The sequence below is a fragment of the Phaseolus vulgaris genome, chromosome 8 (assembly GCF_051622355.1).
Source record: "Phaseolus vulgaris cultivar YP4 chromosome 8, ASM5162235v1, whole genome shotgun sequence".
Taxonomy (NCBI): domain Eukaryota; kingdom Viridiplantae; phylum Streptophyta; class Magnoliopsida; order Fabales; family Fabaceae; genus Phaseolus; species Phaseolus vulgaris.
The window spans coordinates 61,145,857-61,171,337 of record NC_143505.1 but is presented as its reverse complement, the minus strand read 5'-3'; the positions used below and the strand labels follow the sequence as shown (position 1 = coordinate 61,171,337).

At 25.5% G+C, this 25,481-nt stretch overlaps 4 protein-coding genes and 1 pseudogene across 4 annotated transcripts; all 5 read right to left on the bottom strand.

Moving 5' to 3' along the window:
* Positions 1-339: 339 nt before the first annotated feature.
* On the bottom strand, positions 340-1,008 carry LOC150025701 (uncharacterized). Its single transcript, XM_090294377.1, has 2 exons — positions 665-1,008; positions 340-481 (listed from the first exon to the last, which is right to left on the bottom strand). Exons 1-2 carry the CDS (start codon positions 1,002-1,004, stop codon positions 465-467), a joined length of 357 nt encoding a protein of 118 aa, XP_090150503.1. The 5' UTR covers positions 1,005-1,008; the 3' UTR covers positions 340-464.
* A 2,395-nt stretch (positions 1,009-3,403) lies between these two features.
* On the bottom strand, positions 3,404-6,159 carry LOC137825449 (putative pectinesterase 10; annotated as a pseudogene).
* Positions 6,160-9,208: 3,049 nt separating this feature from the next.
* On the bottom strand, positions 9,209-11,939 carry LOC137825448 (putative pectinesterase 10). The gene is made up of 5 exons (XM_068631114.2): positions 11,686-11,939; positions 10,481-10,640; positions 10,185-10,370; positions 9,862-10,103; positions 9,209-9,374 (listed from the first exon to the last, which is right to left on the bottom strand). The coding sequence occupies exons 1-5, from the start codon at positions 11,937-11,939 to the stop codon at positions 9,209-9,211; spliced, it is 1,008 nt and encodes a 335-aa protein (XP_068487215.2).
* Positions 11,940-15,991: 4,052 nt separating this feature from the next.
* Positions 15,992-16,779, bottom strand: LOC137826084 (uncharacterized). Its single transcript, XM_068631932.1, has 2 exons — positions 16,385-16,779; positions 15,992-16,271 (listed from the first exon to the last, which is right to left on the bottom strand). The coding sequence occupies exons 1-2, from the start codon at positions 16,710-16,712 to the stop codon at positions 16,228-16,230; spliced, it is 372 nt and encodes a 123-aa protein (XP_068488033.1). The 5' UTR covers positions 16,713-16,779; the 3' UTR covers positions 15,992-16,227.
* A 4,030-nt stretch (positions 16,780-20,809) lies between these two features.
* LOC137826359 (putative pectinesterase 10) lies at positions 20,810-23,576 on the bottom strand. The gene is made up of 5 exons (XM_090294491.1): positions 23,323-23,576; positions 22,156-22,315; positions 21,874-22,059; positions 21,552-21,793; positions 20,810-21,002 (listed from the first exon to the last, which is right to left on the bottom strand). Exons 1-5 carry the CDS (start codon positions 23,574-23,576, stop codon positions 20,837-20,839), a joined length of 1,008 nt encoding a protein of 335 aa, XP_090150617.1. The 3' UTR covers positions 20,810-20,836.
* Positions 23,577-25,481: the final 1,905 nt, after the last annotated feature.

The window sequence follows — 25,481 nt, the reverse complement described above, 5'->3', positions numbered from 1 at the left end:
TGTATGACGTATTTAAAATTATCGTTTATGTAGTCGTTGTATTTATACAGATGACTGTATTTACAAATTAAATTTGCATGTATAGATGATAGGAGATACTTATATTGTGTATTTTTGTACTTAAAGAGAAGTTATTAAGAATTGATACATCCTAATTCACTATTATTTCATTTATTTGGGTTGATATTAATATAAAAATTCACCTTATAATAAAAATAAAGTTAATTCAATGATCTTAATCTATGTTATCTTTGTCTCAATTAACATTTAACTTGATGTTTTACTAATAATAACAGAAATAAAAATAAGACATTAAATAAGAGATTCCTATTATCTCAATTAACACTGAAGTGGATGTTTTATTATAATAATAATAATAAAAAGTAAAACACGATGATGATCCATGCAAGGCCACGTTTGGCTTTATTTAGATATAGTGCATGCTTCTCCCTAACGAGGAGGGGTTAAGGAGCAGTGTAACCTGAAAAGAAGAGTTTGATAGTATTTAGAAATTACATTTTATTTTAAGAAAATACATTAATATATATGTTTGTAAAAGATATATAGAAAAGAAATAATAATAATAATATTATAATAATAATAATAATAATAATAATATTATTATTATTATTATTATTATTATGATAGAATAATAAGAACTTACTTCCACACTGGGTTCCAGAAGGAAGTGGCATTTTACACTCATTGAGGACATAAACGATTTTTTCCATGCTGTAAAACATCTCATATCTTCCAAGATATCGGCAGAGACACTTGACATCAGTATTTCCCAGTGCATCGCAGCATTGCTGAGATGGTGGAGTCTTTCCTCCGAACCGTTGGATGTATCCCCCACATTCATTAGAAACCCTAAGCACATCACCACATTCAGCTTGTGCTGAGATCAGTGGCAAGTTCACCATCACCATCACCACAATCCCACACACCACCAACATTGTTCTTGCACCTGCAAACATTTTTTTGTCCATCTTCAGAATTAACATGAACATGGATGCAATGGAGGGTTTCATATCACAAATTTATACCACATTCAAAAGGGTTTAAGGCATTTTTTTTCAGTAATCAAATTAAAATGTGATTAAGTTGTATTTGACTTTCTTCCAAGGGCTAGTTCAAGTAGCATACTTTTTTAAGGGCTTAAGCCATTTTTTTCAAATAATCAAATTAAACCATATTTACCATTTATTTTCTGTAATTAATTCAGTATTTGAATTTCTTCTAAGAGTTAGCTCAAGTAGTACACTTCAATGACTAAAGGGTTATTGGTAGATATATTGGTAAAACTAGGATGCTATACATCTTATAACTTGTTGTATATTGGTAAAAGTATATTGTTGTAGATGTATGACTTTATAAGAAGAAGAAGGAAAGATGTTGTGATCACTTACCCATAACCATATATTAACTTTGGAATTTTTAATAATAATTAATGTGAAAGTATTTTCATCTGACTTTTAGTATATAATATCTTGACAAATTGTAAGCAAATGTATCTAATTTCAAAATTGAATTTTGAAGAATTTAATACATATAACTTTTGATTTGAAATTTTAATTTTTTTAAATGGAGATTCATTACAAAATAAATTACTAAATGTTAATTAATTTAGAAAAAAAATAATTGATTAATTTAGATACTATTCTTAAAATTAAAAAATTATTGGTATATAAAATAATATTTATTATTAATAAAAAATTTAAAATAACTTTAAAATTGATATTTAACATTAATTATTAAGATTTTAGATACTAATTAGTTTAGATTTTAAGTTAATTATTGACATTAGATACCAATTTAAAAGTTTTTTTATAAATTTTTAATTAATAATAAAAAATAATTTATATGTAAATAATTTTTTTATTTATAAAATAGTATGTAATTTAATTAGTATAATAATTAATTATTTTTATTATTTTAATTAATTGACATGTAATGATTTTCTTGATTATTTTATACGAGATAATCAATAATATAAGCACATGATAATTATGTGTAAAAGGTATAGTTGATTATACATTTTTGTGAATAAGGTATTGCTTCTCTTGTTTAAGTAAACCAGTTAAGATATTAAATTTTCTTCTAGATAGTTGTTGTTTTCAAGTTTCTACCTGTCTCTCTATTATGTTTTCAAAATACACTATTTTTTAAATATTAAGAAATTCTTAATTTATTTTTAAAAAGTTATCAAAATCGTATATTTTGAAATCACATTAGCAAAAGACATAGCAATTACACATGTATAACTCCTTTGACCACTGTAAGAAAAAAATTATGTTTCATACAATCCAATATGAAAATACTAAAATACTTTTTTAATATAAAGACAAATTAATATGCTTGAGTTCAATGCTAATACATGACTACATGTTACAATTAAATAATTGGTAGTTAAAACTTTGGTTACTAATTAGATATCAATTTAAAAACTATTTAACAATAATAAAAACTAATTTAGAAATCAATCTTTATTTTAATTTCTAAAATGATCTCTAATTTAGTTACTATAACAACTAATTATTTTTTGTCTCTAAAATTAGTTTTTATTTTATGTTTCAACATTGTTCTTGCATATGCAAACACTCTCTTTTCCATCCTCATAATTAACATCAACATAGGATTTCATATCACATATTTATAACACATTCACAATTTTTTAGTAATCAAATTAAAATGTGATTAAGTCAGTATTTGACTTTTTTTCTCAGGACTAGTTCAAGTAGCATACTTTTTCAAAGACTTATACCATTCTTTCAAATAATCAAATTAAGTCACTGCTTATTTAAATAATAAGTTTCTTAAAAATTTGAGTATTTTTTTGAAACATATGTAGTGATTTTTTGGATTAACAATATCTCAATTAACACTGAAGTAGATGTTTTTACTAAGTTGTGATTATTAATTAAAAGTGTAAATAATTTCTTTTAAAGACAATACTGTCTAATTATGTAAGAATTTAGTTGGTTATTCAAAGACTCCCTAAACAATGAAAGGTTGATAAGTTAATTATTGATTTATTTTAAATAACTTTATTGAAGGGATCATCATTGTATGAATTATTTTATATTTATCTTAATAAATTTTATGAATATAATAAGTAAGATTAGAATTGAATTGAAATAAAATAAAAATATGATTGATTAAAAAATATATTTCAAATAGTAATTTAAGTTAGTTTAAAATTTGTGATATCTAGTATTGAGTCATTGCTTGTGAAGAGATATTCAAAATTTTACTAATAAATTCAATTACATAAATTAAAATATCTGAAAAACTAATAAAGAATGCTTCATAGAAATGATTACATTTATTCATTATGCATACAAAATTAAGGATAGCATACAAGAATCTTAACTTAATTTAAAAAAAAAAACAAAATACATCATTAAGATATTGTTGGTAAGGAATCAAACCATCCATCATTATTGATAAAAACTGGAAAAGAAAATTGTTTTAAATCTGAAGAACTTAGTTTCTTTATCCACGAAACACGTTTTGAAGAATCAGCTCCTGGACCCTCACAGTCCACTTCAGCATAAGTGACTCTATTCCTACAACAATTTAGTCATGAGTTAATAAAATGCATATTTTTTAATTTATTTTATCAACAAAAATAAATAAATAAATAATAATTATTTTAAGGATAACCCAACCCTTATACATACAACAAGATACATAAACATAAATGACACGTCCATAAAGAAACTAACACCTAACAACAGATCCAAAATACCAGAAGAAGCCTCCAAATCAGAAAATCCAAAACAAACACCAAACAAAAGAGAAATATCATAGAAAAAAATCCAAGAACAGGTTGCCTCAAAAACCAACATCTCATAGAAACACCATTCAAATAACACCCTTATAGCCAAACAAAAATCATCTCGACATCAACAATCCACTAACAAAAAACTAACCAACAAACTAAATCGAACACAAAATAATGTAAATTATAGTTTTTGAAGTAAAATAAACATGTAAAAAAAATTATCATTCTTTTAGTAAATGTATATTTATTTAAACTTACTCATTGCCACTGGCAGTCCAAGCAACCCATCCTTGAGGAGTTACTACAGAATCAAAATATGTCTTATGAAATATGACTCTAGCGTAGGGTCTCCATGCTCTTCCTAAATTCACTTTACCATTTCCTTTAATAGAACCTCCTTCAAATACAAAACCACCTGGCTGATCAGGTGAACTTCGTCCTTGAGTTGTGACAAAGCCTGGTAAGTTAGGGTTTCTCCCTACAGCTTTGATCTCACAATTCTACAAGTAAAAAAACACATCAATAGTTGTTTCACTATTTTATTTTCAAAATAGATTTAAAAAGTAATCAATGTAATTTACCTCATAATATGATTGTGCATTACCAAAAATAAAGTCTATTTCACCTTCAATGTAACAATCTTTTATGTAATGACGTCCAATAGCATCATATAAAGTGTCTTGATAACCCATAAAACTACAATTGTAGATGAAAGATTTGTCTCCGTATATTCTTGCTGCTAATGCTGGTGAATCAGTATATAAGTTCTGTTGATGCACAACAATATTAGAGATCATGAAAATTGGATAATTATGAATGGTTGTAGTATAAACCCTAAAACCTAAAACCTAGATCACTTGTTCATGTGAAAGTTCACCTTGAAAGTTATGCCGGTCACAATCACATTCGGTGGTGATGAAGTGAATGTAGAACTATCACCTGTTCCATTGTGAGCTGAAAAGCTTACTATTGTATTTTGGCTACCTTCTCCTTGTAAAATGATGCATGGCTTTTCTATGGGAATCTGAGGTCTTTCTCTACACAATTATAGTTTTGAAATAACTATAAATAGATGTTTATGAAATGAGTTTCATTTAGTTTCAAATGTAAGAAAAAAACTACAAGGAAGATTTTAAAACAAAGGTGAAAACAATGTTATTACCATAAACAAGTTTTTTTAAGGATGGATACTATTTCATTCCTTTCCTTGGTAGAACCACAATATTAAAAGTGATTTGGGCAAAGTGAGAATTATAGAAAATGCTTTTGGTGAAAACTTCAAAAAAATTAGTGATAGTTTGTGGAAAGTAATTTGAGTTTGGATTGTATTGAGTGTGATTTTTCATCTTTATCAAAATTGAAAATGATAAAGATGAGAGATACTCATCTCAAGTTAATACTCTAGTTTTTTTTTTTATGAACGGTTAATTTTTTTTAAAATGAAAAAGTCAATGTTGTGCAGTCAATAACAAAGTTTTTTTATATAAAGATTTTATGTAAGACATCACTATACAATTTGACATCTCAAGTCGGTTGATACCCCAAATAACAACAATCATCTGTCATCACATTAAATTAACAATCAATATCAAAGTTACACTTTCTATCATTCATATTTTCAAACAAAGCAAAAAAAATGGGTAGATCTATGAAGAATATAGGTCAAAATGACAAATAAGTGGGTAGATCCATGAAGACTACAACTGAAAATAATGACACAATCCATATGATAAGGCATAATTCAAGGAAAAATGATGTTTTTACACCCAAATAATTACTTTGAAAAAATATTTTTAAGAACAACATGATAATTAAAAAAAATATTTTTTTTTAATTATAAAAAAATCTACACAATATTATCCCGCCATTATACATTTGAATGTTATTTTATATCTTCTTCAAAACAAAGAGAAAGAAAGAAAAGTAGGTTGAACCAAAAAGTCATACTTTAATATAACTTTTTGAGGATCTCACAACTACAAATATAAGTTTTAAGTCAATTTTCATAATATATGCATTTGTAAGAATATTGTTTTAAACATGCATTTTTTTAATAAATTATTGTTTATTGATCAAACAAAAACTGTAATCATATATAAATAATATTACTTCAACTTACTTGTATAAGCCAGCTTTGATATAATCTTCACCCATTTATCATTGTTGCTCTTTACTGAATTAATGGCATCTTGAATTGTTGTAAATGCTTTTTTCCCATTTGGATTAACAGTGATGGTATTTGAAATATCTTTTCCTCCACAGTCTATGGCTTTACCCAGGAAAAAGAAAGAACAAGTAACCAAGACCAGAAAAAAAGTCATTGGATGATGAAAAAATTTCATGATAATGTGTTGAGTGATTCTTAGGAGCATAAGAACCCCTTTTAAATACTTAAAAAAAAGTACTCTTCTCTCTCAATTTTGAAAAGAACTAAAATATCTCTTTCTTCCATATTCATAGTTTTAAGAAAAAAGAAGTATTACTACAATTATCTGTTGAAAAATATTAATTATTATTAATTAATTTCCATACATAATTAATATTTTTCATAAGTAAAAAAAATATTGATAGATCGAATAAGAACATCAGTAGATATTTAGGCACAATATTATACTTTTAAGATATTATAATATCCATTAAATTAAAAAAATTATCAATTATTTAAGAATTACCAATCGAATCTAACATTGTTCTTTCATTAATGATTAGAGAAAATTATAAATACATATAATTAATTATTATATTAATGTATAAATATTATCATTATAAAAAATAATTAAATATCAACTAATTTATTAAAAAAAATTAATCACTGTTTTAACTAAACTAAGTTAAATACTATTTAATAAACTAAAAAGATATCTAAAGTTTATATTATTACAAAACAATTTATAACATAATTTTTAAATTAATATCTAATATTTTATAAAAGTTTAATTATTAATTATTCTAAATTATAAATTAATCACTAAACTAACTAATAGCTAAACTCTGATTTTTTCTTATAATCAGTTTTAATTTTATTAAATGGTTTCTATTCCAATAAAAAAGTTGTGGATAATTTTAGAAAGAGAGGATAAGCAAAGAACAACGAAGTCCAAGATGACATTTTTTGGACTGTTGGCTTAATGTTGTGTGGAGAAATCCAAATTTACTAGGTTTTGTGATGACTCAAGGAGAAAGTTCATCAAATGACTCATTGATTTTGTTATTGAAGGAAGTTACTTATAAGGAACGATAAAATGAATTTAAGAAGAATATGGATGCTTACTTATATCATAATTCTTATAACATATTTTTCTTTTATTGTAATTCCTTAATAATAAGGATATGTCATCATATCACTACAAGAAAATGGTTGAATAAAAAAATTGAGATTAAAAATAATTAGTTGTTATAGTGATTAAATTATAGTCTATATGAGATTAATTTTTTTTTAGTTTACAAATTAGTTTCTATTATTTATTTTTTTTAAATAATTTCTAAATTGATATATAATTAGCTACGAATGTTTTTGCTATCAAATTTAAAATATAAATAATTGGTAGTTAAAACTTTGGTAGCTAATTAGATACCAATTTAATAATAGAAACTGATTTAGAAACAAAAATTATTTAATTCTTCGTTTAATTTAAACTATTTTTTTATATAAAAAACGATATCATAGATTTAATTTATTAATTTACTATATATCAATTTTTTTATTTTATTAATCATTAATTAAATCATTTATTAATTTCTTAATTCATTAATTATAATGTTCTTAATTTATCAATAATTTATTATTTTATCAATTCATTAATTAATTAGTTTCGTAAGTTATTTTAACCATAGAAAAATCTTATGACTTTTAGTAAATTCACATCTTAATTGTTATACAGGTATTTTTTTAGTCCTACAAGTATCACAAGGCTAGTTTATTTTGCTTAAGTCAAATAATTTATTTTTACCACCCATATATAGTGGCATGACATTTTGTTTTTTACATTTTCTTGATAAAGGATGGTGTATGTTTAATTACTTTAGTAACGTCTTGCACATTTTAGTTGAACTTTAGGATAAATATATTTTTTATTTTGTTCTTAATTAGAATTTTAGACTATTTAAATACTTATAATAAGTAAATAATTAGAACGAGTCTTTAACAACATTAACATTTTTTAAACATGACAAATAAACTTTATTATAACATTTAAGTAAATTTCATGGTCCACCTCACCACAGTCTGAATCATAAGAGTGTTTTGATATAGGATGGACTTGGACTTGGACATGTTTCAAACTTCTCTTCTTTCTTTCATTTCTATCTTATAACTCTCTTAATAATAAATATTATATTCAATTAATAAAAAGTATAAATAAAATTTTAAAATAAAATAATAATATTATGATACTAATTTATTATATTGTCATTTAATATTATAATAATATTGTGAGCACGATATTGGATTTACTTCCTGAGGTGTGTGGAGAACCCGACAATTTTGTTACATAAATTATTGAATTTTTAATTAATTTGTTTAAGTTTAGTTGGTGTTTGACTATTGATTAAAGTCCTCAAAATTATGTTTGTGAAATAGAGTTAATGCATTTTTTCTTTCCAATGGAAATGTTGATCCTTTTTTTTTTTTTGACTTATTTAAGTGTTAAAATGAATTGAACAAAAACATGTTTATTTTTTACTTGAATTTAACGAAAAAATTTGTTGTTTTGAAAAAAAGTTTTTGAGTTGTTTTCATTTAAATTTTGAATTTGAGGTAAAGGTTTGTTCTTTTGAAAGGAATTTAGACTTTGTTTTAATTGTGTGAAGTTTGAGTTGTTATTTCTATGTCTTCATTAAAAGATGAGTTAATAATTTAAATAAATTCACTTTTTTCTGACTAATCATTTATGAGATAAATGAGAGTTAAAGATAATACTCTAATTATGTAAGAATTTAGTTGGTTATTCAAAGACTCTCTAAACAATGAAATGTAGATAAGTTAATTATCGATGATATATCACTCAAATAATATTCATTGGTATTATAACTCGTGTATTATTTATTTTAAATAACTTTATTGAAGGGACCATAATTGTATGAATTATTTTATATTTGTCTTAATAAATTTTATGAATATAATAAGTAAGATTAGAATTGAATTGAAATAAAATAAATGATATGATTGATTAAAAAATATATTTCAAATAGTAATTTAAGTTAGTTTAAAATTTGTGATATATAATATTGAGTTATTGCTTGAAGAAATATTCAAAATTTAACTAATAAATTCAATAACATAAATTAAAATATCACATAGCGAAAAACTAATAAAGAATGCTTCATACGAGAAATGATTACATTTATTCATTATGCATACAAAATTAAGTATAGCATACAAGAATCTTAATTTAATTTAATAAAAAAAAACAAAATACATCATTAAGATATTGTTGGTAAGGAATCAAACCATCCATCATTATTGATAAAAACTGGAAAAGACAATTTTTCTAAATCTGAAGAACTTAGTTTCTTTATCCACGAAACACGTTTTGAAGAATCAGCTCCTGGTCCCTCACAGTCCACTTCAGCATAAGTGACTCTATTCCTACAACAATTTAGTCACGAGTTAATAAAATGCATATTTTTTAATTTTTATATTAATAAAAATAAATAAATAATAATCATTTTAAAGGTAATTCAACCCTTATACATACAACAAGAGACAAAAACATAAATAACACGTCCAAATTTTCCAAACCCATAAAGAAACTAACACCTAACAACAAACCCAAAACACCAGAAGAAGTCTCCAAACCAGAAAATCCAAAACAAACACCAAACAAAAGAGAAATATCAGAGAAAAAAAATCCAAAAACAGGTCGCCTCAAAAACCAACATCTCACAGAAACACCATTTAAATAACACCCTTATAACCAAACAAAAATCATCCCGACATCAACAATCCACTAACAAAAAAACTAACCAACAAACTAAATCGAACATAAAATAATGTAATTTATAGTTTTTGAAATAAAATAAACATGTAAAAATTTTATCATTCTTTTAGTAAATGTATATTTATTTAAACTTACTCATTGCCACTGGCAGTCCAAGCAACCCATCCTTGAGGAGTTACTACAGAATCAAAATATGTTTTGTGAAATATGACTCTAGCGTAGGGTCTCCATGCTCTTCCTAAATTCACTTTACCATTTCCTTTAATAGAACCTCCTTCAAATACAAAACCACCTGGCTGATCAGGTGAACTTCGTCCTTGAGCTGTGACAAAGCCTGGTAAGTTAGGGTTTCTCCCTATAGCTTTAATCTCACAATTCTACAAGTAAAAGAACACATCAATAATTGTTTCACTATTTTATTTTCAAAATAGATTTAAAAAGTAATCAATGTAATTTACCTCATAATATGATTGTGCATTACCAAAAATAAAGTCTATTTCACCTTCAATGTAACAATTTTTTATGTAATGACGTCCACTAGCATCAAATAAAGTGTCTTGATAACCCATAAAACTACAATTGTAGATGAAAGATTTGTCTCCGTATATTCTTGCTGCTAATGCTGGTGAATCAGTATATAAGTTCTGTTGATGCACAACAATATTAGAGATAATGAAAATTGGATAATTATGAATGGTTGTAATATAAACCCTAAACCCTAAAACCTAGATCACTTGTTCATGTGAAAGTTCACCTTGAAAGTTATGCCGGTCACAATCACATTCGGTGGTGATGAAGTGAATGTAGCACTATCACTTGTTCCGTTGTGAGCCGAAAAGCTTACTATTGTATTTTGGCTACCTTCTCCTTGTAAAATGATGCATGGCTTTTCTATGGGAATCTGAGGTCTTTCTCTGCACAATTATAGTTTTGAAATAACTATATATACATGTTTATGAAATGAGTTTCATTTAGTTTCAAATGTAAGAAAACAACTACAATGAAGATTTTAAAACAAAGGTGAAAACAATGTTATTACCATAAAAAAAGTTTTTTTAAGGATGTATACTATTTCATTCCTTTCCTTGGTAGAACCACAATATTAAAAGTGATTTAGACAAAGTGAGAATTATAGAAAATGGTTTTGGTGAAAACTTCAAAATTTGTAGTGATAGTTTGTGGGAAGTAACTTGAGTTTGAATTGTATTGAGTGTGATTTTTCGTCTTTATCAAAATTGAAAATGATAAAGATGAGAGATACTCATCTCAAGTTAATACTCTAGTTTTTTTTTATGAATGGTTATTTTTTTTTTAAATGAAAAAGTCAATGTTTTGCAGTCAATAACAAAGATTTTTTATATAAAGATTTTATATAAGACATTACTATACAATTTGACATCTCAAGTTGGCTGATACTCCAAATAACAATAATCATCTGTCATCACATTAAATTAACAATCAATATCAAAGTTACACTTTCTATCATTCATATTTTCAAACACAGCAAAATGTGGGTAGATCTATGAAGAATATAGCTTAAAATGACAATTAAGTGGGTAGATCCATGAAGACTACAACTGAAAATAATGACACAATCCATATGATAAGGCATAATTCAAGGAAAAATTATGTCTTCACATGCAAATAATTACTTTGAAAAAATATTTTTAAGAACAATATGATAATTAAAAAAAATTGTAATTATAAAAAAAATCTGCACAATATCCAGCCATTAGACATTTGAATGTTATTTTATATCTTCTTTAAAACAAAGAGAAAGAAAGAAAAGTAGGTTGAACCAAAAAGTCATACTTTAATATAACTTTTGAGGATCTCACAACTACAAATATAAGATTTTTTGTAAGAATATGGTTTTAAACATGCATTTTCTTAATAAATTATTGTTTATTGATCAAACAAAAACTGTAATCATATATAAATAATATAACTTCAACTTACTTGTATAAGCCAGCTTTGATGTAAATCTTCACCCATTTATCATTGTTGCTCTTTACTGAATTAATGGCATCTTGAATTGTTGTAAATGCTTTTTTCCCATTTGGATTAACAGTGATGGTATTTGAAATATCTTTTCCTCCACAATCTATGGCTTTACCCAAACAAAAGAAAGAACAAGTAACCAAGACCAGAAAAAAAGTCATTGGATGATGAAAAGATTTCATGATAATGTGTTGAGTGATTCTTAGGAGCATAAGAACCCCTTTTAAATACTTAAAAAAGGAGTACTCTTCTCTCTCAATTTTGAAAAGAACTAAAATATCTCTTTCTTCCATATTCATAGTTTTAAGAAAAAGAAGTATTACTACAATTATCTCTTGAAAAATATTAATTATTTTCAATTAATTTCCATATATAATTATTAATTTTCATAAGAAAAATAAATATTGATAGATCGAATAAGAACATCAGTAGATATTTAGGCACAATATTATACTTTTAGGATATTATAATATCCATTTCATTAAAAAATTTATCAATTCCATTTAAGAATTACCAACCGAATCTAACATTCTTCTTTCATTAATGATTATAGAAAATTATAAATACATATAATTATTAAAGTATAAATATTATCATTATAAAAAAATAATTAAATATCAACTAATTTATTAAAAAAAATTAATCACTATATTAACTAAACTAAGTTAAATACTATTTAATAAACCAAAAAATATCTAAAGTTTATATTATTAAAAAAAATTTATAACATAATTTTTAAATTAATATCTAATATTTTATAAAAGTTTTAATTATTAATTATTTTAAATTATAAGTTAATCACTAAACTAATTAATAGCTAAACTCTTATTTTTTTTCTTATAATCGGGTTTAATTTTATTAAATGGCTTCTATTCCAATAGAAAAGTCTAAGATGACGTTTCCTTCCTTTTTTTCACCATATTTTATTTATTTTTTAATTCACTTTGAAAAATAAAATAAATTTACTTCGAAAAATAAAATAATAACACGTATTTTTGGTGTTTTCTCACTCCTAGGACTCTTTGCTTAACGTTGTGTGGAGAAATCCAAATTTACTAGGTTTTGTGATGGCTCAAGGAGAAAGTTCATCGATTAACTCATGTGGTTTTGTTATTGAAGGAAGTTACTTATAAGGAATGGTAAAATGAATTTAAGAAGAAAATGGATGATTACTTATATCATAATTCTTATAACATATGATTTTTCTTCTATTGTAATTCCTCAGTAATAAGGATCTCATGATATCACTACAAGAAAATGATTGAATAAAAAAAATTGAGATTAAAAATAATTAGTTGTTATAGTGATTAAATTACAGACTATGACACTATTTTTTTTAGTTTATAAATTAGTTTTTATTATTTATTATTGTTAAATAGTTTTTAAATTGATATATAATTAGCTACCAATGTTTTTGCTACCAAATTTAGAATATAAATAATTGGTAGTTAAAACCTTGGTAGATAATTAGATACCAATTTAATAAAAGAAACTTATTTAGAAAAAAAAATTATTTAATTCTTGTTTAATTTAAACTATTTCTTTATATAAAAAAACGATATCATAGATTTACTTTATTAATTTACTATATATCAATTTTTTATTTTATTAATCATTGATTAAATCATTTATTAATTTCTTAATTCATTAATTATTATGTTCTTAATTTATCAATAATTTATTATTTATCAATTCATTAATTAATTAGTTTCGTAAGTTATTTTAACCATAGAAAAATCTTATGACTTTTAGTAAATTCACATCTTAATTATTATACAGGTATTTTTTTTTTAATTTGGAGTCTTACAAGTATCACAAGGCTAGTTTATTGAGCTTGAGTCAAATAATTTATTTTTACCACCCATATATAGTGCCATCACATTTTGTTTTTGACATTTTCTTGATAAAGGTTGGTGTATGTTTAATAACTTTAGGATAAACATATTTTTTATTTTGTTCTTAATTAGAATTTTAGACTATTTAAATACTTATAATAAGTAAATAATTAGAACGAGTCTTTAACAACATTAACATTTTTTAAACATGACAAATAAACTTTATTATAACATTTAAGTAAATTTCATGGTCCACCTCACCACAGTCTGAATCATAAGAGTGTTTTGATCTAGGATGGACTTGGACTAGTTACAAAAATGTCCAATAATACAAAACTTTTTTTATATTGAATAATTTTTTTTTATATAAATAGGTTTAAAATATTTAAAATATATTATATATATGTGATTAAATCATATTGACACAAATAATTTAATATTAGATATTATAAATTATCCTCTCTTTTTTTTACTTATTTAAGTGTTAAATTGAATTGAACAAAAACATGTTTTGATTTGATTTCTTAATTTTTTAATACCTGTTATTAGTAACTTCTTAACTTATATGCTTACCGAAGCGTTAAATGATTGTTTCATATTATACTCGCTAGTATTCTCTCTAGAATATCTATTTTTGAGACTTTAAAAAAGGTTCTTAATTTTCTAAATCAAATATTAATTATTTATCTTATAATAAACTTTAGTGTACCAGTCGGGTTCAAACAATCGATCGACAACATTGCACCCAAAAAGATTAATAAGACTAATTAATAATCAAATATCAGGTAATATATTTTTAATTATGGTCAACATTCTTAATCTGTCTCAATAACAAAGAGTTCATAGTAATTATATAAATAGGCACAAATTTCAAGAATTAGGTACATCATTCATTCAGTACTAAAACCGAGTGACGAATACCGAAATCTCACTTGAGCGTCGAAGTGCCTTTTACAGGTATCATCCGTCCGAAGTTCACGGAGATGAGGAGTAGAGAGGTGAGAGGAGTGCAAGGAGTTCATTCAAAAGGAGGGATAACAAACCGACCGAGTAAGAAGACAATCGTTCTCTTGGTAACAACTACTCCGTTCAAGAACATTTAGAAACTAAGAGTAATTACAAATTAAAAAGAGAAAAAGTAAAGTTTACTCATCTTACAAAATAATTATTTTTTAATCAACAATAAATAAATTAAATAGACTTGCATCTAAAAAATATTTAAACACTTTTAAAAAATAGATATTCTCATAACAACAAAATATACATATATCATACTCTATCATTCTATCATATTGTGACTATTTAAAATATCTTGTATCCATATATCCAACCATGTATCGAACATAATTGAGTAGAATTAATACAACACACCATATGTATAATGTTATGTAAGGTGATGCAATATTAAGTTAATAATATATAATGTTAATACTAAGTTCAAATATTTGATGAAATTTTAAATTCTATCCGTGCATTGAGTTAAATAAATAAATAAAAATAAGTAATAAATGCGGATTTCTACGAGGATGAAAAATACTAGAACTCAATAAAATGTGTAATAAATCATTTTCATATGTGAAGTTTGTAGATGAAATCTATATTAGAGTGACAAGATAAAATCTATAATGTGAAGGATAAATTATCAAACTAATTATAAAAATTATTATTTTTAAGTTCAAATTTAATATAAATCTTAAAAAAAAGTTAATTATTGTGTTGTCTTCAAGTGAATTTAGTGTGCAAAAATATATTAATATTGTTTCATATATATATTATCACAAAAGATTGAGAAGATGAATCCGAGAAGCCATGAGAAGAAAACCTGCAGTGGAAACAAGATAAAACCCAGAAATAGATAGCAAAGAAAAGCAGAAAATTAAAGAAGAGAAGAGAAGAAGGATCCAAAGAAAAATAAAGAATTTGATTTAAGAAATAAAAAAGTATTTTTTAGACAGGTTAATTCTTCCTGCACCCAATCAATTTTGATTTGCACCTATATTTTTTAAAACCCCAAATTATCCTTATTACCTTTTTTGGATTTTCGCAGCATCATCTTCCGAATCTTAATATCTGAAAGGCATGAATTGGATGATCATATTCGAAAGATACAACTCAATTCTGGATTCAAAATTATCTTATTTGTGTTGCTGAATATCAAAAAGTTAAGAATAAAATAGATATTTTGAGTACAGATGTTCAGTGTAGATCACAATTGTTGTGGTGCAGGAAGAATTTGCCCGAAAAAAAAAACAGAAAACAGGTCCAAAAACAGAAGAACAACCCAAAACAAAAACACACAGTTTATCATATATGCTATAATCAAATCAGTAGCTCAATCTTACTTTTTGCTGTATTTTCAATGAACATGTTACAACAATATTTTGACAGGAAACGTATGATTCTACACGTATAGAATAAAACATGGAGAATTTATACTATAAATAGGTATATATATAGTTTTTGACCATGTATTTTAATTTATATGTATATATGCAGGCACTGTCTCAATTAACATTGATCTCAGTGTCTTACATTGACCACTTCATACTTATAAAGCACGAAAAAGAAAAAGAAAGATACACAGTGTAGTAGGAAGCATGCAGTGCAGGCCATGTTTGGCTCACTTATTTACTTTATGCATTAGTCTTCATTGTCGAGTTGAAGCTCAGTCCAGCGGATAAGGAGCAGGAGTAGGAGCAATGATTATTTCTGAAAACAACAGTTCCAAGTCATTCAGACAAATCAGATATATTTCATCGTATATAAGTCGATAAAATATATTATCAGATATATTTCATCGTATATAAGTGAAGTCGTGTTACCTCCGCATTCCTGTCCCGGAGAAAGTGGGATTCCACATGCCCTGGTGACATATACAGTTCTGTTGAGATCGATTCCATTCCTGGGGCCAATGCCAGGAGGTCTACTAGCAATGTAAGCACAGGCACAGTTGGTATCTATATTCTGTCTCTGCAGTTCATCGCAGCACTCTGTTGATGGCTCTCTTGGCCCGTCCTCTCTGAAGAAATCTTCACACTGTTCGAAAATGGCAGTGAAGTTTCCTCCGCATTGTGCTGAAATCCCTGGCAGGTTCCCTAGCACTAAGATCCCACCAACCATCACCATTAATGCAAACGCTCTGTTTCCCATTCTCACTCTACTTCTTCTTGCTAACCCTAATTAACTTTTTTTCTCACTCTTTTCATCACCCAATGGTCACTTACTTATATACAACAAACACAGATCCTATAAGTAAAAACTTGAGATACGAATTTATGTATTTAATTATTACCAACTATATAATTTAACAATAATAAATATCTATAGTTGAAAATGATCTACGTATAAGTTAGAGTATATGATTTTATTGAAGACATTTCATTCTTTCTTAATTATTACTGTATTATTAGGAGGTTGAAAGGCCGAATAGTTGATAAGGTCAAACGAACTTAGAAGCATACGATAAACATAAATCATGGTTAACCAAATTAAGTCAGTTTAATCATAAATCATGATTAAGACACAAATGGACCTTCGCCTGAATTCAAAAGCAGGTCCGTGACAGTTAAAGTCCAACACAAAGCTATAAATATCTGACACACACACGCGCACACACACATTCACAGGTATTCATCTCGCTCATCTTGAAGGTCCGGAAGACACCAAACACAGGAGCCGTGAGGACGAGAAGACGGAGATTATTAAAGTCACTTTAAGAGAAGTCCGACCTTGTAAGAACAATTACCATTAAAATAAACACCTTACTTCAAATTAATTTAAGATAAATTAACAACTTAAAAAAAATTGCATTATATAGAAATATGATAAAAGAATAAATAACAACATTTATAATAATACATACATAATATAAATATTTCTAATTATACATAGGATTTGTTCTTATTTTTAAAATTATAATAAAAATTAATTTTAAAAAAATACTTGTTCCTTTTAAAATTATATTATGTTACAATTGTAAAATATCTAAAAATATATTTTTTAAATTAAATTCTTCACTATCATAAGTGTGTAGTACGCGTCTTAATATTCAATAGATGTCTTGAGATTTATAATTCATAACACTAACATTTTTTCATTTGAATTTGCTGTCACCATACAAAAATTCCTTTTATCTTAAAAATACTATTTATAGCAACAATAACATAAAACATAATGTCTTACAGTGTACTTGACTCTAATATGATTCTTGAAAAAATAAGTATGAAGTTATGGGAGTTTAATTAAGTTAGTTGAACATCATTCATGATTTGACATGTACTTCCTAACAAGTTCAATTTTTCTTAGGAGTTATAAATAATCGCACTAGATACCTAGTTATAAGTATGTTTATATTTTATATTTTTTTATAAATAAAAATAAAATATTTTGATAGTTAAATAATTTAAATTATAAAATAATCAAACAGCAAACTTAAAACTATAAATTTAACTAAAAATAAAATATAATTCTTTACTTTTATTTAAAAAAAAAATTCCATGCATTGTAAATAAAATATTTTATTACTTTTAAAATAATTACTAAAAATGAATAAATTTTTCACTAGCAATCATTTTTATTAATTAATAATAGTAATGATATAAAAATATGTACTTTTCTTGTTCATGGACATGACACAAGGTTGAATTTGGATTCCTTATGCACAAGGACAAGGGCATTGGATTAAAGTTACCTTGTTCATGGACATGACACAAGGTTGAATTTGGATTCCTTATGCACAAGGACAAGGGCATTGGATTAAAGTTAATTGAGTTGGGTAGAAAATCATTTATTTTCATTTAAGGCAACCACTAATATGAAAAAGAAAAGTAAGCACAAAATCTATCACCCCATAAAATATATCTAACTATTATAATACCGATTTTTATTTACAGTTAAAGTTTTTTAAAATATTTTTATTACAAAATTATGACTTATAAAAATATAACTATTAATAATATAAGGTTCAAAACAACATTCCAACACCTCCAGAACCTCCGACATTTGTATGATCATCTGCTTGTACTTGTGTACATAGTACAGTCATCGCAGTTTCAACACAAAAAAAAAGCAAGGGTAAGCTAGTGGAAATAAAATTTTATAATATACACAATTCAATCAAAAGAAGCAAATTACATGAATCAATTTCTCAATTATTCAATCTTCTTTAAATTCCAACATAAAACAATCACATAGATCTCACGTGGATATACACATCTAGGATATTCAACAAACAAAATAAACAGAATAACAATTGACGCCTTAAGTAAGTCCTACCAGAGACTAACACATGATCCAAAGATTACCAGTGATTCCAAGAGAAATGATCAGGGTAAGTTCAATACAACTCAAGTTATGTATCTCATATGTCACGGTGTGCATGAATACCCCTATCAGCTTCTCACCACTTGATATCTTAGTCTGTCACTTAGATCATTAGTGAAGCTCGGAGATCTTTGTTACCACATTACCATCAATATTTAATACACAAACAAACATTACTACATACATTATCCCAAATGTATGAATTCATTTCCATACAATTTTCATCATACAATATCATTCAAAACACAATCCGCAACATTCAAAATCTCATTTAACATAAAAACAACACTTAAATACTAAACCATCAAAATCTAATACTTCTACGAGTTTAATAAATTGAATATTGGGACCACGCTCCCTCCACATTCAAATTTTCTTGCCTAGGGTACTATTAAAAAAAAATAAAGTTAGTTTCTCTTACCTTAATTGCTTACTTCCCAAGCAACCTCTAGAATTTTAGCCTCTTAGTCTAGATAAGTTTCAAAACATAAGGGCCTAATGCAAGTTATCCAAACATAACATAATTCAGTATAGAGTAGAATAAGTTGAGAGGATTTTTTTTCTCAACTGACCTCACCAAGATTGATGACTAAATCCTAAGGAAAAACAAAGAATAAGGGATCTTTAGAGTAAAAATGAACTTACTCTGTTTGAAAATCTGATTTAGTGAAAATGTAGCCTGACTCCTCAGCTACTGCAGGGTGTGATTAGATTTGGCTATTGATTTACGTAATTGAAAGTAACCAACTAGGTTACAACGAAACCTAGAAATCGATCACTGATCCAATTGGAGTACCTCTACAGGATAGACCTCAACAGAAGATTGAAGAGTAATGGCAGCAAGTGATTGAGTTCAGTAGTTCCTCATATAAAATGTAAAATTATTGAATCTCGAGATATAGTAATATGGAGAAGACAAAATTGTTTCAAGAACCGACAGAACCAGAAGCACCTTTGTTTCAAACAGGTGAGAGCGGGTTATTCACATTTCATTTGATGGTCAGAGGCGAATTGAAAGCTAAGTTGTGGTAATTCTAAGGATTCCCCTGGAAAAAAGAAAGATGTCTCTTACGTTATCCGTACCATGTGGAAGTAGCGACGTAATTTCATAAAGTCATTCAATCTGAATGCTACATGAAGAACATAAGCCAGATAAAGGAACAGGAAGACCTATGATGTAGAAGATCATAACATGAGCGGCAGATTTAGATTATTATACACCCACTCATGTGGTACTTCATTGTGTAATATATAGAAGATCCATCTGTGTAAATATCATCATCTACATATTGTAAGAAACTTGTACAGTTTGGTAACTAATTATATACCAATTTATAAACTATTTATCAATAATAGAAACTAATTTAGAAACCAATAATTTTTTTTAATCTCTAAAATAGTCTCTAATTTAGTCACTATAGTAACTAATTATTTTTTGTCTCTAAAATTAATTTGTATTTATTGATTTTCTTGTAGTGTACAATTTTAGATAGTGTAAAGTCTCTTTATTCTCACTTTAGCTATAAGAGAATTATTTATGTTTTTATATAGTTTTCAATATAATTGTTTTGTCACTTTAATATTCAGATTAAGAAAAAATAAATAAAGAATGAGAAGTAACTTTGTTATTCCTGAAAAATATATGTTTAAGTGTCTGAACAGTTTGAAGAAATATCAATACATAATCTGATTGACACTGCATTTCAATATAAGTAAGCCCCATTTTTTTATACTTGGGGAAAACGTTTTTCTAAGTTTTATAAACCAAAAAATTATTATTGTTTTACAAAAGAATAAAAAGATAGCACAAAGATTTATATAAAATATTCTCTTTTATTTATTTGAAGTATACAAGATGCTTCATATGAGAAATGAGTACACTTATTTATGTATACAAAACTAAGTATAGTATACAATAACCTTAACCTAATTTAAAAAAAAAAAATACATCATTAAGATATTGTTGGTAAGGTATCAAACCATCTATCATTATTGATAAAAACTGGAAAAGAAAATAGTTTTAGATCTGAAGAACTTAGTTTCTTCATCCACGAAACACGCTTTGAAGAATCAGCTCCTGGTCCCTTACAGTCCACTTCAGCATAAGTGACTCTATTCCTACAACAATTTAGTCATGAGTTAATAAAATGCACATTTTTTAATTAAAAAACACAAAATAATGTAATTTATAGTTTTTCGAGTAAAATAAACACTACAAGAAAATCATCAGATAGAAACTAATCTTATAAAACCAAAATAATGAGTTACTATTTGACTAAATTAGAGACCATTTTATAAACTAAAAAACTCATTGGTATCTAAACTAGTTTATATTATTAGTAAAAATTTATAAAGTAATTTTTAAATTGGTATCTAACCATTAGCTACCAAGATTTTAGCTACTATTACTTTATATTCTAAATTAGTCTCCATTAGGTCTTTTAGAGACTAATTTAGAATCTAAAATATTAGTAGTTAAAACTGGGTAACTAATTTAGATATCAATTTATAAATCATTTTATAAATTTTTATTAATAATAGAAAGTACTTTAGATACAAATAATTTTTTAGTCTCTAAATTTAATTTCTATTTAATGATTTTCTTGTAGTGAAACATGGTAAAAAAATTATCATTATTTTAGTAAATGTATATTTATTTAAACTTACTCATTGCCACTGGCAGTCCAAGCAACCCATCCTTGAGGAGTTACAACAGAATCAAAATATGTTTTGTGAAATATGACCCTAGCAAAGGGTCTCCATGCTCTTCCTAAATTCACTTTACCCTTTCCTCCAATAGAACCTCCTTCAAATACAAAACCACCTAAATCATTTGATGAAGTTCGTCCTTGAGCTGTGACATAGCCGGGTACTTTAGGGTTTCTCCCTATAACTTTGATGTCACAGTTCTACAAGTAAAAAACACATAAATAATTGTTTCACTATTTTATTTTCAAAATAGATTTAAAAAGTAATCAATGTAATTTACCTCATAATATGATTGTCCATCACCAAAAATAAAGTCTATTTCACCTTCAATAATACAATCTTTTATGTAATGACGTCCATTAGCATCATATAAAGTATCTTGATAACCCATAAAACTACACTTGTAGATGAAAGTTTTGTCTCCGTATATACTTGCTGCCAATGCTTGTGAACCAGTATATAAGTTCTGTTGATACACAACAATATTAGAGATAATGAAAACTGAAAAATTATTAATGCTTGAAGTATAAACCCTAAATCACTTGTTCATGTGAAAGTTCACCTTGAAAGTTATGCCGGTTATAATCACATTTGGTGGTGATGAAATGAATGTAGAACTATCATTTGTTCCATTGTGGGTTGAAAAGCTTACTAGTGTATTTTGACTACCTTCTCCTTGTAAAATGATGCATGGCTTTTCTATGGGAATCTTAGGTCTTTCTCTGCACAATTATAGTTTTGAAATAACTATATATACATGTTTACAAGAATGAATTTCATTTAGTTTCAAATGTAAGAAAAAAACTACAAGGAAGATTTTAAAACAAAGGTGAAAACAATGTTATTATCATAAATAAGTTTTTTTTAATGATGGATACTATTTCATTCCTTGGTAGAACCACATTGTATTGAGTGTGATTTTTCATCTTTATCAAAATTGGAAATGATAAAGATGAGAGATACTCATCTAAAGTTAATACCCTAGTTTTTTTTATGAATGGTTGATTTTTTTTTAAAATGAAAAAGTCAATGTTGTTCAATCAATAACAAAGTTTTTTTTATTAAAGATTTCATGTTAGACATCACAATGCAACTTGACATCTGAACTAGGTTGACATTCCAAATACCAACAACCATCTGTTATCACATCAAATGAACAGTCAATAACAAAGTTACACTTTCTATCATTCATATTTTCAAACAAAGGAAAAAGTGGATAGATCTATGAAGAATATAGGTCAAAATGACAAATAAGTGGGTAGATCCATGAAGACTACAACTAAATATGACACAATCCATATAATAAGGCATAATTCAAGGAAAAATGATGCTTTCGCACCCAAATAATTACTTTAATAAAAGATTTTTAAGAATAACATGATAATTAAAAAAAATATTATCCCGCCATTATACATTTGAATGTTATTTTATATCTTCTTTTAAACAAAGTGAAAGAAAGTAAAGTAGGTTGAAACAAAAAAATCATACTTTAATATAACTTTTCACAACTACAAATATAAGTATTTGAATTTGACTCCAAAAAGACAAACTGATATTATGCTAAGTGTGAGAGATGTTGATATAAACAATCAACTCAAACAATTTTAAGTTCATTTTCATAATATATCCAGCTGTAAGAATAATGTTTTAAACATGCATTTTCTTAATAAATTAATGTTTATTGATCAAACAAAAACTGTAATATATAAATAATATCATTTCAACTTACATGTATAATCCAGCTTTGATGTGAATCTTCACCCATTTATCATTGTTGTTCTTTACTGAATTAATGGCATCTTGAATTGTTTTAAAAGCTTTTTTCCCATTTGGATTAACAGTGATGGTGTTTGAAATATGTTTTCCTCCACAGTCTATGGCTTTACTCAGGAAAAAGAAAGAACAAGTAACCGAGACCAGGAAGAAAGTCATTAGATGATGAAACCATTCCATGCTAATGTGCTGAGTGATTCTTAGAAGCATAAGAACCCCTTTTAAATACTAAAATATTTCTTTCTTCTATCTTCATAATTTTAAGAAAAAGAAGTATTACTACAATTATAGGTTGAAAAATATTAATTATTCTTAGTTAACTTTCATACATCATTAGTATTTTTGATAAGAAAATTAAATATTGATATATTGAATAAGAACATCAGTCGATATTTAGGCACAATATTATACTTTTAAGATATTATAATATCCATTTCATTAAAAAACATTTATCAAATCCGTTTAAGAATTGCCAACCGAATCTAACATTCTTCTTTCATTAATGATTAGAGAAGATTATAAATACATATAATTAATTATAGAAAAACAATTAAATATCAACTAATTTATACATAAAAAATAATTAATTATTACATTAACTAAATTAAATACTATTTAATAAAATAAAAAATTATTAATATTTAAAGTAGTTTATATTATTATTAAAAAATTATAAAATAATTTTAAATTGATATTTAATATTTTATAAAAGTTTTAATTATTAATTATTTTAAATTTTAAATTAATCACTAATCTAATAGCTAAACTGTGATTTTTTTTCTTAAAATTAGTGCACATTTTTGTAAAATATATTCACTTTTCTATGATCGTGTTTAATTTTATTAAATGACTTCTATTTCAATAAAAAAAGTCTTGTGTAATTTTAGAAGTAGAGGATAAGCAAACAATAAAGAAGACTGAGGTGACTTGTTGTTATTTTTTTCACCATATTTTATTTATTTTTTAAATTCATTTCGAAAAATAAAATAGTAACACATATTTTTGGTGTTTTCTCACTCGTAGAACTGTTGGCTTAATGTTGTGAGGAGAAATCCAAATTTACTAGGTTTCGTGATGGCTAATGGAGAAAGTTCATTAAATGACTCATGTGGTTTTGTTGTTGAAAGAGGTTGGTAAAATGAATTTAAGAAGAGTATGGTGCTTACTCTATATTATAATTCTTACAACATGTGTTTTTTTCATTGTTTTTTTTTATCAGAAAAAAAAAAGAATAATAATAGAAATTTTAAGGATACCTCGACCCTTATACATACCTCTACCTTTTATTATTTTTAATAGACCTCATACATACCAGAGGTTCAAGATACTAATCTGAGTAGGAAAAACATGTTAAACGTACCTTCATAGTTACCCACGACTAAACCTTCAGTTGTGATATAATTAAAATTTCAAGATGATCAATACGTCCGTTTTTCTTCCATAGTAACTCTCCAAGAGTATGTTATGTGTTATCACTACCAGAAAATCATTGAATAGAAACCAATTTTATAGACAAAAAATAATTAGTTCTTATAGTGACTAAATTAAAGATCATTCTAGAGACTAAAAAAATTGTTGATTTCTAAATTAGTTTATATTATTGTTAAATAGTTTCTAAATTGGTATCTAACGAGAGTGTTTGCTACCAAATTTAGAATTTAAATAATTGGTAGTTAAAACCTTGGTACCAAATTTAGAATCTAGATACAAATTTATAAACTATTTAACAATAATATAAATAAATTTAAAAACCAAAAATTATTTAATTCTTCGTTTAATTTAAACTATTTTTTTTATAAAAAAAAAAGTATCATAGATTTAATTTATTAATTTATTATATATCACTTTTTTATTTTATTAATCATTTATTAATTTCTTAATTCATTAACTTGTTATCTTCTTAATTTATCAATAATTTCTTATTTTATCAATTCATTAATTAATTATTTTGGTAAGTTATTAATTCGTTAATTTATGAATATTTTAATCTCTTAATATTTAATTTTATTAGTATATTTCTTTAATAAATTTTAAATTTGATAATTTTTAATTAGTTAAACTTTTTATTTATTAATTTACTAATACTAACTTCTTATAATTTATTAGCTTATTGAT